The 16,852-nt window shown below is 44.4% G+C and overlaps 1 protein-coding gene across 1 annotated transcript in view; it reads right to left on the bottom strand.

Annotated features, from left to right (window-relative positions):
- The window catches only part of BSN (bassoon presynaptic cytomatrix protein), a 332,851-nt gene that overhangs the window by 35,705 nt on the left and 280,294 nt on the right, over nucleotides 1-16,852 (bottom strand). Inside the window, exons 6-7 of the mRNA XM_054976376.1 lie at nucleotides 5,294-8,110; nucleotides 1,268-5,239 (exon numbers count right to left, since the gene is read on the bottom strand). Coding sequence (XP_054832351.1) covers nucleotides 1,268-5,239; nucleotides 5,294-8,110 — 6,789 coding nt within the window. The remainder of the gene's footprint in view (nucleotides 1-1,267; nucleotides 5,240-5,293; nucleotides 8,111-16,852) is intronic.

Here is a 16,852-nt window from a genome sequence, read left to right as displayed (position 1 = left end):
AAACGATCTGTCCAATGGAAGGTGCAAGCAGGAGATTATGTGTACATCTCCACCAAACACGTGCGGAGGAAGCAACCTAATATAAAACTTGGATGGAAATTTTTGGGACCCTTTCAAGTAAAGAAAATAATAAATGAAGTGACTGTAGAGGTGGATCTACCAAAAAATTTAAGACAAATCCACCAAGTCTTCCACTTCAGCCTCCTGAAGAAAGCTCCCCTCCCCTGATAAATGGCATCCAAAGCGTGGAGCTCCTTGCCCCATCCTAGTGGATGGACATGTGCATCATGAAATAGAAGTCATCCTAGACTCTAAAATAAAACATGGAAAACTTTTTTATTTAGTTCGTTGGAAATATTTTGCTGAGAGCCACAGGGAGTGGATTGAAAGCTCTAACATGAATGCTCCAAGACTTATAACAAAATTTCATAAACTCTACCCTGACAAACCTGGCTCAATGTGAGAGGGGGTGAATTTTCGGGGGGGGGCATGTATGCCAGCATACCTGCCATGATTGTATTCTGCATTTTATAATGGTCAATGCTGTTTTATACTGTCTGCCAGAATTATATGCTGTAGCTCTGTGTGATCATCTGAGAGTGTCTTACCTTCTGATATTAATTGCAGGAGAGCCAGTGGGCCCCTCCATCATCTGTTGAAAATATGTACTTTCACTTTTTCCAGCAAGTGTCCTTGAGGAGAGCTGCTAGCAGCAAACACTGTAACTTTCTCAGAGGCTGGGATATTTTGCTTTGTACTTCATGTAGTCTAAACTAATCTGTTCCCATGCAACCTTTTTGGGGTTTCACGCCAGAATATCAACGGACCCAGGAGGGTGGGAAGTTTCCCCTATAATTAGTTATGTCTTTGTTTGAATTGTCACTTCTGCCAATTGCCACCTTCGGGTGAACACCTGTACTGTATGGATCTCAATAAAGCTACTTCAACTGGAACATCTGCGTATTAACTGTGGAGGGCTTGAGGGACCTAACTGTCAGGAACTGACACATACCTGTAAATGGATAAGGCAAATTGTGAAGCTGGGTTTATGTGAGAGAAGAACCTGCTGTGATCCTTCATGATGTATGCTTGCTTATAAAGTTAAAAACAACTCTCCTTTATCCTGGGTGATGCATTCTGGCTCAAATAGTAAATATAGTTACACCCACCAGGCTGGCCTCGGGGAAGGAGAGCTCACAGCCATTAAGAAAGGATGGTAGAAATTTTATCAGACCCATTTCAATTGTTAGACAAGAAGCAGCCTTACCTGGCTTCCAGGAAGCAATGTATGCTGATACAAGGAGAATCTATCCTTTGCAGATTCCTCTGATGTTGGGCTGATGGGCTTGGGATCAGATAAGGATCTCTGCATGGTTTTGATTGGGCGAGGCAGGGTCTGCTGGCGCTGGGTGGAGTCAGCTGTGAAGTGCTTCTGTGGGGTCACGTGGGCTTTGTTGAGTCTTTCACTGGTTGTGAAGGATGACTCCAGCAGCCGATGAGGGGAGAGGGGAGAGACTGGGGAGTAGAGCACCTGAGGTGATTTGGGAGGCTGGCGAGAAACCAGTTGAGACAAGGAATCTGTAGGCAGGTGGGACTGGTAGCCAATTTCCAGAGGGTCAGGCTTTTTCTTCACCAGTGCTTGCTGTCGGACTACATGCGGATCTAAGGGACCTGTGCTTACCATCTGGATGTTGGAGGAGTAAGGCGTAATTGTTGTAGGCACGGTGAGCTGAGGGACCACAATGCCTGGTTGGGGCTGTGCTTCTGGCTCTGTCTGGCAGGCCAGGCTCTCTCCTCGTTGGGTCTTCTCAGGGGCAGAGATGTACTTCACTATCTCCACCTTGGGGTCAGGGGTGATGATGTGAATAGAAGGAGACACTCTGTGTAGCTGATCAGGTTCAGTTTGCACAGAACAGTCGCTGATGGTTTGGATTGCTATGCTGGCCATGCCTTTTGTGGTGGAGTCTTGTTTGCTTTCAGCACTGGAGTCCGAATGCCGGGTGAAGCGGGAGCGCCGCCGCCGCACTGGCTGTTCCCACTCAGCATTATCTTCCTCATCTGTCTGAACACTACAGTCAGTGCTACGTCGTGTACGGCGCCGCCGGGATGCATAAAAGCGCTCCTCACCATCCTCCTCATCAGTCTGTACGCTGCTGTCTGTAATCTTCTTCACAACATAGGGCTCGTGGCCAGGCTCTTTATCATATACATCCCGAAGACGTGGCATAGAGTTGCGCTTCTTAATGCCTCGACTGGCTTCCCACTGTTCTTCTGTCTGTAGTGACATTTCAGAGGCTGAGTTAGTGAGGGGCCTCTGGAGAGCAGGATAACGAGGCTGCATTTGCCCATCTTGCCCTGCAGCTGCAGTAGCCATAAAGGACTGGCTTAGGGGTGGCCAGTATTGCCCATTTTGAGCCAGGGTCTTTTGCATTTCTATAGCTATTTCTGATGCACTCTGGGGAGGGATCCTTCCTGCCTGGTCACATACAGGAGGAAAGGTGGCTTTTTGCCTCTTCTGCTCCTCTAACTGCTGCTGCAGCTGTTGCTGCAATTGTTGGATCTGCTCCAGTTGCAAGCGCTGTTGGGCCAACTGTTCCCGCTGCAGAGCAAACTGGGCCTGGCGCTCCTCCTGCTGCTGCTGCAGGACCTGGTGCTTTATAGACTGCAACTCCTGGATCTCCCTGTGCATCAGCATCTGTTCCTTCTCCCTGTGTCTCTGCAACTCCACACGTTCTCTCTCCAACTCTTCATGGAGCCTCATCTGCCTCAGTTTCTCCAGCTCCACTCTTTCCCTCTCAATCTGGAGGATGTGCTCCTGCTGCTTCCTCTGCCTCTCTTCCTCCTTCTCTTTCTCTTCCTTCTCTGTGGCCCCTTTGCTAGTGACGCTGGATTGTGGAACTTCTGCTTGCTGCTTCTGAACTGGTATTTGTGTTGGCTGCTGTGGTCCTTGACTGGGGTCCCTGGAAGTACTCTGCACTCCAGAAGTTGCTGCAGGCACCTCCTCTTGAGTGACAGTGCCTGCTTGCTCAGGCCTTTGCACAACAGCAGTTGGAACTGAAGGTTTGGAAACTGTTGCTGAACTTACACTAGTGGCTACAGTGCTAGATGCTGTGGTGCTAATGGGCTTTCCCAAATACATTGGCGTTTCCATCACTGATGTTGTGGGAACTGCTGGGAGTCTGCTGGGCACTGGATAGCGATACAGGCCTTGCGCTGCAAGGGACATCCTTGGAGTAACAAGAGGCACTCTGGTCAAGCTGGCCAGAGGGACAGGTGTGATGCTGCTTGGAGCATAGGGTCTATATAGGCCTCGGAGCATAGGTCGTAGCACAGAAGCTGGTTGGGTGGTTATGGGAAGGGTTGATGCTATTGGCGTATTAATGGTTGAATAAATCATGCCATCAGCAGCTCGTACAGTGGCTGTGGAAGGAAGTACTTGTCTGACACTTCCAAGTCTGGTGAAATTATATTGGGCTAGGCTTCCAAACCCTGGGCGAATTTCTGGAAAATTTGGATTGTATATCATGTTTGGCTTCATGGAACCCTGCTGAGCTGAGATGTTTCCACTCCCTACTGGCCCAGCACCAAGAGCACTAGGGCCATACTGAAGAAGATCTGAGCTGTTTGTGTGCCTGCCCCCATACTGGTCCATGGAGTTGAGTGCTGCACACATTCGGCTGATTTCACGAGCTGTAGTGGCGCTATAATGAGCCAGGCTGGCTTCCTGGAAATTAGCCAAGTCTGCTCTTGGTGAATACCTATAATCAGAGTAGATATTAGAGGCTGAGCTATATCTTCTCATTGGGTATGAATGGCTTAGCAAATCAGTGGCCTGTCTGAGGTCAGAGAAAGAACCATATTGCAATCCATGCCCCATATAGCCTCCCTCAGTAAAGCTAGTGCTATATGAATGTTTCATGGTTGTTAAATCCACTGCCGAATCCCCAGCAGGAGAGTGGAACGGCTGCTCTCCTTTAACTGGGTAATAGTTCAAACCCATTTCAGAAAGGTTAGTATCAGACATGGATGAATACAGCCTCCCAAACAGCCCATGTGGATAGAACCTGTGCTCTTCATATGGGTTGGGCCCCAGTGCTGTTTGTTCTGTATATGGGTATGTATCTGATGCCTCCTGTTCTCTGCTTCCATAGTACTGGCCACTAGGTTTGCCAGCATGAGCTGCATCCCCAATGTTTTTCTCTGGCAGCTTGGAAGAAGGATTAAAGGCTCCAGTGCAACTTCCTCCAAATGGAAATTTGTAGACTACATCACAGCATGCCACTTGGCTTTCAGGCTTCATTCCAGTGAGATCAAGTGCACTGGGAGGCGGTTCGTCTTTGATTAGTTTTGTTACAGGGCCTGCTGCTATATCATCCATCTGCACCATCATCACTTGGGATTTCTTACTTCCAAGGGTGACTGGAGGAGACTGAGTTTTCAGTTCCACTGGAATTCCTCTATATCCTTCTGAACTTTGATCCTGAGGGAATGGTCTGGGAATGGCACTAACAATATTCTGAGCGCTACTGGTCTGAGTAATCAGAACATCTTTTTTTATCAAAGGTGTCATTTGATTAGGTAAATTATACCTTGCAAATTTCATTTGCTGTGGACCTACTGTTTCAGGCCGGCCTCCAGAAGCAGAAATGCCAGTGCCACTCACAATTCCTCTGAAGGTGCCGGTCTGAACGGCTTGTTCTACCTGTTTAACATGTGTCAGACAGACTGGGCTTCCTGTTCCTTGACCAAAGTCCATTCTGTTATGGAAAGGATCTCCATAGACTGCAGGTTGCTTTGGCTGAGACACAAGCATGGAAGAAGCAACAGTTATGCTGACTGTGGTGGCTGTGCTTATGATAGCATGAGGCTGTTCCTGAGCATTGAGATTGATGATTAAGGGTTGGATGGTTGTGGACTGCCGACTTGGTGACTGGTCCATAGTGAGACAATATTTTCTGCTTTCAGTAGCTAGGGATGTAAGATCCATACCTTGGTCTGTTATAATGATTGGAGTAGACTTTATAGCAGTTCGCAAATCTACAATATTACTGCCAGGTGGTCTGGGTCCAGGTTCGACTCTAGATGTCCCAGGAATTGATGATATTCTGCACAAAGAAATGTTCTCTGCAGGCAGTGTTCCCCAGCTGTACACACCAGAAATGCTGTCAGCAGCAGCTGAGGTCTGCACTTTCTGCATTGCAGCACTAGAAGCAGAGGCTCTTTCTACCACTGATTGTGTCTTTGTGTAAGCGGACTGCAGCTGCTCTTGCTGGAATTGCGCTGCATTGATGACTGTCTGACTGTAACTATGCACTGTTTGCTGACGGCCCTGCCTAGTTGGAGATGAAGCTGGTGAAATGGAGGAGCTTGCACCGATTGGCTTTGTTTGAATGGCTACATCAGATGCTAATGTGATGACCATAAAGGGGGATTCCTGTGATGATTGTTGTCTAGCAAGGCGAGGCGAGCTAGATCGATGGGGTGTTTGTGTTCCTTGCGCTACCATAGAAGATGTCGACACAGCAGTTGTAGTGGGGGCATCATATGAGAGAATTGTGCTGTGTGTTTGAGTGGAAAATTCTGCAGTTGATTTACATCCCACTGCTGAACTAGAAGGCAACCCAACTCTTGGAGCAGGATGAGTGGGACTTTGAGTAGGAGAAGAAGGGGAAAGTGGGGGACTTGAGCTTTTGAAGAAAGAATACATTTTAGATGTTGACATGGATACATTTGTCTTGCTGTCAGTCATACTTTGGAGTTTCTCTCTTGCTGATGGCCCACTTATCTCTGTAACACTCTTGACTCTGGAGATATTTTCTGTTTGAGAGCCATAACTTGCTGTCATTTTTGTATGACTGTAACTTCGGCTAGTAGTGGACACAGATGGTGCATCTGTGCCACTTAAAGAAGTTGGAGAAGTGTAGATTCGTGGTGCACTTACAGGACTAGAAACAACAGTAGTGACTGTGCTGGATCCTTTAGCGTACGTATAAGGTGTTGTTATACTCTTTGAAACTGAGCTGGGTGCAGTAGGTGAACTATGAAGTTTTGGGTGGTCATGACTCTCCTTTGCAAAATGTTGAGTGACTCTAACATCAGGGATTATTCTGCCTGTGCTGCTTTCAGAAGATGAAAAGGAGACAGGAGCAGATAGCTGTGTAGGACTTGTCCCAGGAGTAAGGGGGCCGCTTTCATAAGCGCTCTCTGCATTCAAAAACTGCTTTTCTTGATAAGGGCCTTCTCTCCCTTTCTTCTTTACTTCCTGTTCCAGAGTCAAATCCAGAGAAGAAGACTGATGCATCCTAGAAATATTCTGTGATGTCTGAAGTATTTCTTCATAAACTGCTCCAGATTTGGAAAGTTCATTCTGGTAGTCGGACTGAGAGGAATCCACATTCCGACTCTCAAAGCCATAATCATCTATATACTGGTATTCGAAATTGTTTTGGCCTTCTGAACTACGGTAGCCTACTTGTTGGAAGGTGTTGCTGTAGGAGACACTTTGTTGGGATGGTTGTTGCTTTTGGAACATCTCTGCTTTCCTCATCATCTCTTCATAGGCTTCTTCAGCACTTTTCAGGGGCTTGCTGGAGGTATAACCAGAACTAGCAGTTTTTTCTGTTGGAGAATAAAGGGACATAAACGTTGGTAGATTGTACTCACTGCCAGATTTGTACAACTTGGAGGCAATGCCATCAAATCCCTCTGCTTCTGAGTCAATAGAGGGCGAATATTCTGAACAGGAAGATCTGTGTAGCTCTTCCATTTCTGCAGCTTGCCTCAGTTCCTCAGTGGGTGAAGCATCCTCAATGGGAGAAAGATTGCTAGGAGGGGTTTTGGATCTCTCTCTCCTCCTCTGTGCCCTCAATTCTTCTTTATCTCGTTTGGTTTTGCGTGCTGTACTTCGGATGCGTTGCTGTTCCACCTCTCGCATTTTTTCCTGCTCTCTCAACAGCTCCTCTTCCTCACGCAGCTCCTCTTCCTCAGAAGAATCTTCTATGGTTGGAAGCAAAGGGCCATGTGACCGATGCCGGGCTTTCCTCTGCTGTTTAACCTCTTCCAGTCTCTGCCTGCGGCTAGGACTGCTGTCACTGTCTTCCTCCAAGGAAGAAATAGAGGTGGGGGAGGTTCCTGAAGTGTAACTGGGTGTTGTGGCTGGCAAGGTAGAGGAATATTCACCCCTTGATCTGTCTTCTGGGGACCCTGTCAGACTCTCCATCTCCAGCTCAGGTTCTCGATCCAGGCTGATGTCTGTCTCCTGGCTAATTTCCATGTCTCTGCCATAGTTGTTAGTGCTGTTTAACTCAATGGTCTTGAAACGTCGCAAACCTCCTTGAGATGTAATCATATCATCCTCAGTACTTTCCAGCTCTTTACTTTCCTCTTCATATATACTGCCAGAGCTGTGAGGCAGACGCCTTTTGGACGAGCTGGCGTCCCTGCTTTTTTCAGACTCAGGCTTGTGTCCATTTTTTGTAATGCTGTATTTTACACGATCGTATTCTTCCTCCTCCTCAAGGTTATCTTCTTCAGCACTCATCTCCAGGAGCTGTCTCCTCATGAACTCTTCATCGGTCATCTTGGATTCTCTGGCTTTCTGCCTAGTTGGTAGTGGAGAGAACCCTCCTCCTTCACTGCTGTCTTCCACATAGTCATGGCGCAGCTTGCTGCCAAAGTCATCTGAAGACTCCATGCTCTCCCTCTGTTCCCTCTGGTTCTCCCATTCTAAAGAGTCTTCATCTTCTTCCATGATATCTTCAAGCTCTTCGTCAGAATCAAAGGCTTCTGGAGTGATGGAAAGGGACCGAGGCCTCTGCCTCTGCCTCTGTTCTTCTCGTAATTCATGGTAGGTTTTCCCCCTATCAGAAGGCTCTTGAGTCAAATCTTTTGACTCCAACAATGGGCGCATGGTACTTTCCAGTTTAGTGAGTTCAGATGGACTTGGGGGGCTCTGCTCTACAATTCCTGTTTCATTCAGCTGTTCTTCTTCTTGCTGCACTAAGCCTGTGATCTCACTCTGAGAGCTAGAGATTCCATCAGATGAATACCCAGTGTCACTCAGGCTTTGGGGGCTACGGGACAGGTCTGAGGAATAAGGCTTAGTGGATTCCTGCAAAGATAAAGGAAAAAATACATTAGATTCCATAACAAACTACTATAAACAATTCACTTCATTTGCTTTAATCTCCAGCTTTAATTAGGGTCTGGTCTACGCATGCAGGAGCATGAGATGGCAGACTGCTGAAGTGGTAGAATGGACTGTGCCACTTCAGACTCCACATGGAGGATTCCACATCTGAATGTTGGTAATTAAAATTTCCCCCCCAGTAAACAGAAAACAAGCACAGAATGTGCTAGGCCTGCATCTTTCTTTTTGATGTATTTTTTTTAATTGCATGGAGGTTTTACATAAGGGAAGTATTAAAAAGTGATCCCTTCATGTGCACTCTGAAGTGGTTCAGTCTGTTATATCACCTCAGAAGCCTCAAGAAGGGTTACCTCAAGTGGGGCCTGGAGTTCTCCCAGAATTACAGTAGATCTCCAGACCACAGAGATCAGTTTCCCTGGAGAAAATTGCAGCTTTGGAGGGTAGACTCTATAGTAGCACATCTCCACTGAGCCGCCTCCCCCCTTAAACTTGGCCCTCCTCAGGCACCCCTCTCCAAATTTCCAGGAATTTTCAAGCTAGAGTTGTTGACCCTAAACATCTATCACCTCATTCTGTTGCATGTATACACCAAGCCTCAGGCATTCTGTGTATGTAAAGGGCCATCACCACAGCTGATTTATGGTGACCTCATAGGGTTTTCAAGGTAAGAGACAAACTGAGGTGGGTTTGCCATTGCCCCATTGCTTGCCTCTATGTTGTTACCCTGTATTACTGTGATGGTGGTCTCTCATCCAAATGCAAAACAGGATCAACCCCGCTTGGCTTCCAAGATATGACGAGATTAGGCTAGTCTTCCAGGTCAGAGTCTCAGGCAATCTAGGAAGGCTATAAAGCCCCAAAATCACTATAAACAACTACTATAGCCAAAAGGTGAAACATCTCCCATAACAATTTTCAAACCTATGTGAGGATAGCTCCTAACCTCATAAGAAGTAATATAGTTATTTTTAAAATCTCCATTGTACTCTGACCCTTAGCACTTTGATGTCAAAGAAACCTAAGAGAAACTTTGAAATTTTAGGAGGCAATAAACTTGCATCCTTATGAAATGGACACAAGAAAATAGAACATTATACATATAATTAAAAATACTCCCCACCCACCCCGCCAAGTTCCTATCAGAAAAATGAGAATGCTCTTGGGACTGTCCAAATGCTCAATTTACAACCCAACAAATGAACAGTTGTTACTCATTTGTTGTAAATGTCATTTCTCCAGGTAGCACTTCTGTTGCAGGGAATACTGCTTTTTTCCAACATATTGTTGCCGGGAAAATGTGATTTTTAGAAAATTGCTCTGATGGTAATTAGTTATTCAGAGTAATGTATGCAATTTCCTTTTAAAAAAAACCTTGTACAACTAGATTTTTTCTTTAAAAATTAAATGATGTTGAAGCATAGCCCACATTTTCATCCTGGCATTAATGCTGAGTCTGTCTCCTGATGATAGATCCTGATTTCAGCAGGCCCCCGGGGAAAGACAGAACATTTGTAAGATCTAAACAGCTGGCTTTGCAGATTTAGAAATGTGTGCTCTCTGTCCTCAACCCAGGGGCTTAAACTACACTGTCTTATTGGCTGGTTCTTTCTTTTTTAAACAAAGCCATCTGGCTTGCCCAAAGTTGAACATTTCCAAAGTTGTGTGATGTAGGCTTTTTCATAGCCTGAAGTATAGTGCAAATACCACAGTCAATTTTTCACTGAGAAGTAACATTATTACTTCTTGCTAATCTGTTTAGGCATGCACTGAGGATCAATTCTCAGTTTGGAAGATGTCATGTTTGTTGCCTGAATTGCTTTTTGAATTTCACACGTCTCTGCAATGATATCACACTAACCCACATGATTGCTACTCAAATTATAATGTTTTTAATGTTCACAGAAATAGCACCTACCACATTTTCCTATGTGGGACAGATACTCCCTTCCCCTAAGAATAAAAGCTGGGATGTAATTTTTTAGTGGCAAAAAATAATAATTGTGTCTCAGCCTTGACCGTGGGCCATGCTAATCTTCTGGTAACTGGCCACTGGTAATGACTACCCATTGGGCTGTTTCACATGTTACAACAAAAGCTGAACTCCTCTTTGTCTATGTTTGTCTCTGCAGATAGCACTATAAAGTATGCATGGTATTTTCAAATGTGGGCCTCCTTGCCACATGTTATAGTGGTCATCAAGCACTGTAGACAAACAGAAAATTCTCCTTCACGCAATATGTGAGGACTGCACCTGTCCATAGGAATAGAAAAATACATTCCTCAAATTAAATTGCCAAACCATATTCAAATGCCTGTTTCCCATGTTGCAGACCTGATCAACTGTACTTAGAAGTTGAAACAAAAAGTGCATGTTGAACAAAACTGTGATGCATTCTTCATATCATCTGTTAAATCCAGAATTTCACAATCATGTCTGCACTGTAGAATAATGCATTTTAATATCCCATTCAAATGTTTGTGAACAATTCTAGAAATAACTATAAACATAAGAATATAAGAATTTCCTTGCTGGATCAGACCAATGTCCATCTAATCTAGCTGTTTCCAAGCAGGTGTATATAGCAGATCACCAGACCTAATGGTAATTCCATCATATATTGTTAGTCCTCAGCACTTGGTATAGTTTCTCTGATAATGGAGGCATCTTTAAGCTCTCATGGCCAACAGTCACTGATAGGCACAATTTTCAAAGTCAGCACATTAAAACTTGTTCATCTGGATGTAATCTATACAAATGTATAAATTGACACAGCCAGCTAGTAATGAACTGTTTGGTAACATCTGTGCGACAATTGGCTGCTTTGTTGCTTGAGTCCCCAGCAGCTATTGAATTTATGTGCACAAGCTCTGCTTTTGACTTGCTCAAATATTTGCCAGTATATGTCTTTTTTTAAAAAAAGGCTGGAAGATTAATTGCCAAGAACATTAGTCAAAACATTACATAACAAACCCCCCAACCCCACAGATTTAAGCTGTAACCAGCTGTTATAATGACAAATACTCTCTGGTGTAGAAGAATGGTAAACACATGGTCTAACAAAGCATTTAAATACCCTTGAAGTACTTCAAAGTGAGGTGATATGGTTATCACAGGGAACTTCCTCCTGCTAGGTAAATAAATCAGATTTCACGGCTGATTCTGACTAAGAGTCTCTCTACAGAAGACATCTGACATGTGAAGAACATATGTCAGGAGATGCAATGGCAACTGGGAAGGGTAGTTTAAAAAAACAGAGCCGGCAGCAGGGCAAACGCTTTGCTATACACTGGATTGTGTGAAGAGGCTGTGAAATGGCAGAAGGGAAACTTCAGCCCATTATAACCTCTCCAGGTCCAAGCCTGGTTTTGGAAGGCAGCTCCAGCCCATTTCCATTCCTTGCTGCCCTCTGGTTGTGATCCCACACAATTTTAGATTGAAGAGGTGAAATTGACAGAGCCTTCTGGGAGGTAAAGACGAAATTAACAAACTCTCTGAGGAATCATCTCCTGCTCTGTTTTTTTAAACTATGCTTCCAGGATAACATTGCAGCTCCTTACACTTGAGGAACATGAGCCAAAATGTCTCATGTAGAGAGACTCTAAGTTATAAGATGGTTATTCTCCTTGGGTCCTCCAGCAGAGGCTACTTAAAATTGTTTTATACCATTTGTGTGCGGTGGCTCATAGCTCAGATTGGGTGATGATCTCCAAGCCATAGCAAATGGTTAAGAAGGGTGGGGGGAATCTCATGTTTTGTGGTGTGCACAGAATCACTTAATCTGCACAGAGAGTCAGCCACTGCACACAAATGATTCCAATGAGGAGGAAAGTTGCGAAGCAGAGTGATTTCATCTGGCTGTTGTAATATATGCACCAGACATAAAGAAGCTGCCACAGAATGTGATAATTCTGTTAACTCACCCCGCAGGTTACATGTAGCATGTGTTTAATTATAAGTACACACGCATGTTTATTCAGAACAGAAAACTTCTCAAGGAAATTTGCAGTAGAGCTCTAACATGGGTGGCCAAATTGATTTGAGGTGCACATGATAATCTTCAAAAGTTTGAGAGCCATACATAGTGGGTTTCTAATGCTTTATATAACATGTTAAAATTATACTTCCTGCATTAGGGCTAATCAGGTCTAGCCCCATCTCAGTAAAGCAAATATTATTCCATGATACCACAGAATTTTGGAATTAATGATTTATAGAGCTGCTTGTTTTTAAGAAGAGCGTAGGGCTAAAGAGTCCTCATGAAGAGTCCACGTGAAGGAGGGGGGTGGAGCAGCAATGCTTTTTCAGTTAGGTGAAAAAACTGATTACAGAAATTCAGTCAAACAATTTCTGTATGACAAAGTCATACTTGGTGCTGTTCCTGGCCCTGTGGTGGATAAGAGGGAAAGTGTATTGCTTTTTCATAGTAAAGAGTTTAGTAGCACCTTTAAGATTAACCAACTTTATTGTAGCATAAGCTTTTAAGAACCACAGTTCTCTTTGTCAGATGCATGGAAGGTATGAAGAAACTGGCCAGATATATACATGCTTTTTCATGTATGCTTCCGTAGAAGTAACTGGCTTGACCAAAAAAAGCCTTACTGATGTAATCTGAAATGCAGTCTCCCCTTCCGGTATCATATTGCTCCCTCCCACAGCCCCACCACAATTTCCTTCCAAGCTGATAAATGTACATTACTGATGTTGTTCCAACCTACTTGGGCCTATATTACATTGAACACAGTGGGACTTACTTCTAGTTAAAAATTCAGCTGAAATATTTTAAAATAAACATATATAGGTTTGAGCTGTAAGGATGGACTCCTATTCCTAGTTAACTGTAAGCCCTTTTTGAAATCAGTGAGACGTACTGCTGAATAAAGCTGCAATCATTTCACAATTAATTGGAGGAGAGTCTCACTGAATTGAGTGGGCTTTCTTCTGATGAAACATGTATAGGATCAGGCTGCAAGAATGTGCCTCCTATTTGCAAAGCTGTCCTTCTGTTTTCCCTGCTAGCAGATCTGGGTCTCCCATCCAAGGCACTTGGGAGGGGGGCGGGTTTAAGGGTACAGTTTACCGGGACTGAGAGGTTAGGGCTACCAACCTTCAAGTGAGGGCTGAACTTCCAGAATTGCAACAGATCTCCATACTGCAGAGACCAGTTCCCCTGGAGGAAATGGCAGCTCCGGTGGGTAGTATCACGTCCCTGCTGAGCTCCCTCCCCAAACTCCACCCTTTTCAGATTCCACCTCCAAATCTCTAGGAATTTCCCAAGCTGAAGTTGGCAATCCTTCCAGAGGGATCTGCTGGCCCCATTGTCATGAGGGAAAAAAACTAAGGATAAATCGTTTGTTGTGCCTGAAGATATATATAAACTCTTATTTCTCTGGATCTACTATTCAGATCTCTTGTGAGATTTGCTTGAGCAATCAGAAGCAATATTAGAGCAACAATCTGAAGCAGCATTCTGAACTGCTGGGCCTCCTGCATAGGGATGCCAATATTGAGGTGGGCCCATAGAACTCCCAGAATTACTACTAATAACTAGACTACAGAAATTAGTTCTCCTGGAGAAAATGGCTGCCTAGGAGGGTGAAATCTATAGCATTACACCTTATTCTCCCCAAGCTCCACCCTCAAACCTTAGGAATTTCCCAATCCAGAGTTGGCAACCCTATCAAGAACCACAACTCCCATAGTTCCTTGTGCATAAGCAGGAGGGAGTAGGGTTCCCAGGTGCCTGTCGGTGAAAGGCAAACTCCTGGGGATTTGCCACCTTGTCCATTTATCACTGGGCAATTGATGGGAGGGGGCAAACTCCCGAAGCTTGCCTGTCAATGGCAGGCACCTCAGGAGCATGTGCCATGCTTGTGCTCCCACCTGGCGTGGCGACATCACTTCTGTAAGTGATGTTGTAGCACTGACTGCGGGAACGTCCCTGCACTCTGTTTGGAGCCAATTTGGGTCCCAAACTGGCTGAATCAGAGCCATGCAGAGTGTGGGAGCACTCCTGCGGCTGGCGCGATGACATCACTTCCAGAAGTTATGTCATCACGCCGCCGCCAGAGCAAACCAGCACGGATAAAGGTAAGTGCAAGGTCCCAACCCTCCCGGCGGGAGGCTAGAGGAACCTGGCAACCCTAGGAGGGAGGGACACTTGATGGGAAGGCTAGAACAAAATTACGTAAGAACAGTGGGAGTAAGTGCAGCTGCTGCTTCTGGCAGGATTGCAGACACAGCATGTTACCTGCTCCTCCCCCCCGCCCCCCTATGCTGCCATATCTAATGGTGGCTATAAATAGAAATGGGCAGTCAGAAATGTAAAAAGAAAAGGAACAAAAAGAAGCTAAAAGACACCAGTCTATCCTCCAATTCTTCTACAGTCAGGCAAAAGTACAGTAACTAGGGAAGAACTTAAACATAATCAAGAAAGAAAAGATTTCAATATAGAGACTGAATCTGTGGCAACTAATTCTCAGTGAAGTGTGCACAGCCCTACTGATTTTTACACAGTGCCAAAGACTGTGGTGGAAGCTGATAGAATCTTCAGCAAGCTAGCACTCATTAGTCTCCTCTTTCATTACTTAAGCTTGGTATCTTTTCAGAAACCTGCTAGAAATTCAGTAGGTAAAACTTTTTCCAACATAGGTATGCAATAATGGGGGGAAAGTGTCACCTGCTGAATGTCCGCTTCTCATCTAGTTAAGGCAGAGCAGCCCGACCGCCCCAAAATTGGTAAATCTACTTAAAGACCAATAAATCCAAGTAGTTTTGGATTTATCAATCTTCAACTAGAGTTGCTGTCACTAGTAATAACAACAACAACATTCGATTTATATACCAACCTTCAGGACAACTTAACGTCCACGGAGAGTGGTTTACAAAGTATGTCTTTATCATTCCCACAACAGTCACCCTGTGAGGTGGGTGGGGCTGAGAGACCTCCTAAATGCTGTGACTGACCCAAGGTCACCAGATGACTTCAAGTGGAGAAGTGGGGAATCAAATGTGGTTCCCCCGATTAGAGTCCTGCTGCTCTTCTTAACCACTATACCAAACTACTAGTAGTCACCATTGTAGTTGTTGTTGCTGCTTGGGGTATAGTTTTACAAATAGTATGTTGACTCTTTAATATTCATAATAGCATCCATATTGTGTGGTTGGATTGGGCAGATTTGGAGGTAGGTTATGTTTTATTTTCATTTGTAGAGTATGTGTAGTCCTGACCCTAGCATAACCTTCATGGTTACTGGGCTGGAGGGTAAGCCTCTGTCTTGCAACAAAGAAGTATGATGCAAGAATCACAGAACTATGAAAAAGGAGGTGTACCAGCTATTTTGGCACAGGAAAAAGCTGAAGAAGGGCTGTGCCAAACAGCAGGCCTCCTCCTTTATAGTTTTCTGGTGTCTGTTTATTGTGTTACATATGACAGAATGTGTTGCATATGACAACACTTAGAAATAGATGGCTGGATATGAGCAAAGAAACTTCAATAGTACTCTGCAAGATGGAGGCAACAGAGCCTGAGAGGTACTACGGAAGTCCAATCCAGATTTGGTCATTCTGCCTGACTACAGGCAGTTTGAAAGCATCAATTTCCAACTGACAACTGGAAAATTCAGAATTCGGGTTTGGCGAAGGCTGCCATAAACCAGGCCTCTTCCTGGTATCAAATAAAAAACATTTGCACAGAGAACTGGAAAAGTAGCTGCCTTATAAAAACAAAAAGATGAATGTTTCAAGCTTTGTTTTCATTTCCCCTTCTAACAGGACTGCCACCCGTTTTTGCTCACTTTCTAAGGGATTTCTCAGCTCATGCTCAGGATATAATAAAATGAGCCACTTCTGCCCCAGTAATTCATCTGCTTCCAGCAAGCTGCCAGACTATAAATAGAGTACAAGTGAGGATCCATTCCCTTTTCTAGGCTCCTAACAGGACCTGGAACAGCATCATGCTTCGGCTCTTTTGCTACACTCATGCAAATACCTTAATGAGCATTTCTCTTATATTGATAAAGGTGGCATTGCGCTTTGAACACAAATTCCACCTCTGTCCTGATCTACAAATTTATTGAAGCAGCAAATGGTACAGAAAGGGCACTTCAGAAATCATACTGCAGTTCAGCTAAGTGCTATGTTTATTCCCAGGACTCCAGTAAATTTTGTGGTAACTGCAACCCAACCTGCAGCACTAAGATTTTAAATCTTCTCATAGGACTTGGGGGGATCTATAACTAGAACTTGAGTTCAGGAAGGGAACTGTCTCCATGTTCTGAAAGACAGGAGGTCAAATATCTTAATTCCTGTGTTTCAGGTACTAAGACAGTGATAAAATAACAGGACATATGACTCTCAGCAACCAACAATCACTGTACAAAGCTTACTTTCAGTGGCTGGCAATTTTGTACAGGGATCTAAAGAGGTAAATAAGAGAGCTTACTGGACAGCTCCACAAATAAAATTCTGTTTTTAATTAATGCTGCAATCAAAATATTGGCAGCAGAATCATTCTGAATAATTGAGGATTCCCACAAAGCCATAGCCAAACAGGTGTAAAGTAAAAAAGGTAAAGGTAGTCCTCTGTGCAAGCAATGAGTCATTACTGACCCATGGGGGGATGTCGCATCATGTTGATGTTAATGCTGACTCTTAACTTGCCTCTTGGGGACAAGGAAAGCCTACAGCTACAATAAAGTAAAATT

Source organism: Eublepharis macularius, chromosome 4, assembly GCF_028583425.1.
Source record: "Eublepharis macularius isolate TG4126 chromosome 4, MPM_Emac_v1.0, whole genome shotgun sequence".
NCBI classification, from domain to species: domain Eukaryota; kingdom Metazoa; phylum Chordata; class Lepidosauria; order Squamata; family Eublepharidae; genus Eublepharis; species Eublepharis macularius.
Note: the sequence above shows the minus strand (reverse complement) of the source record. Positions and strands in the feature narration are given on the sequence as shown.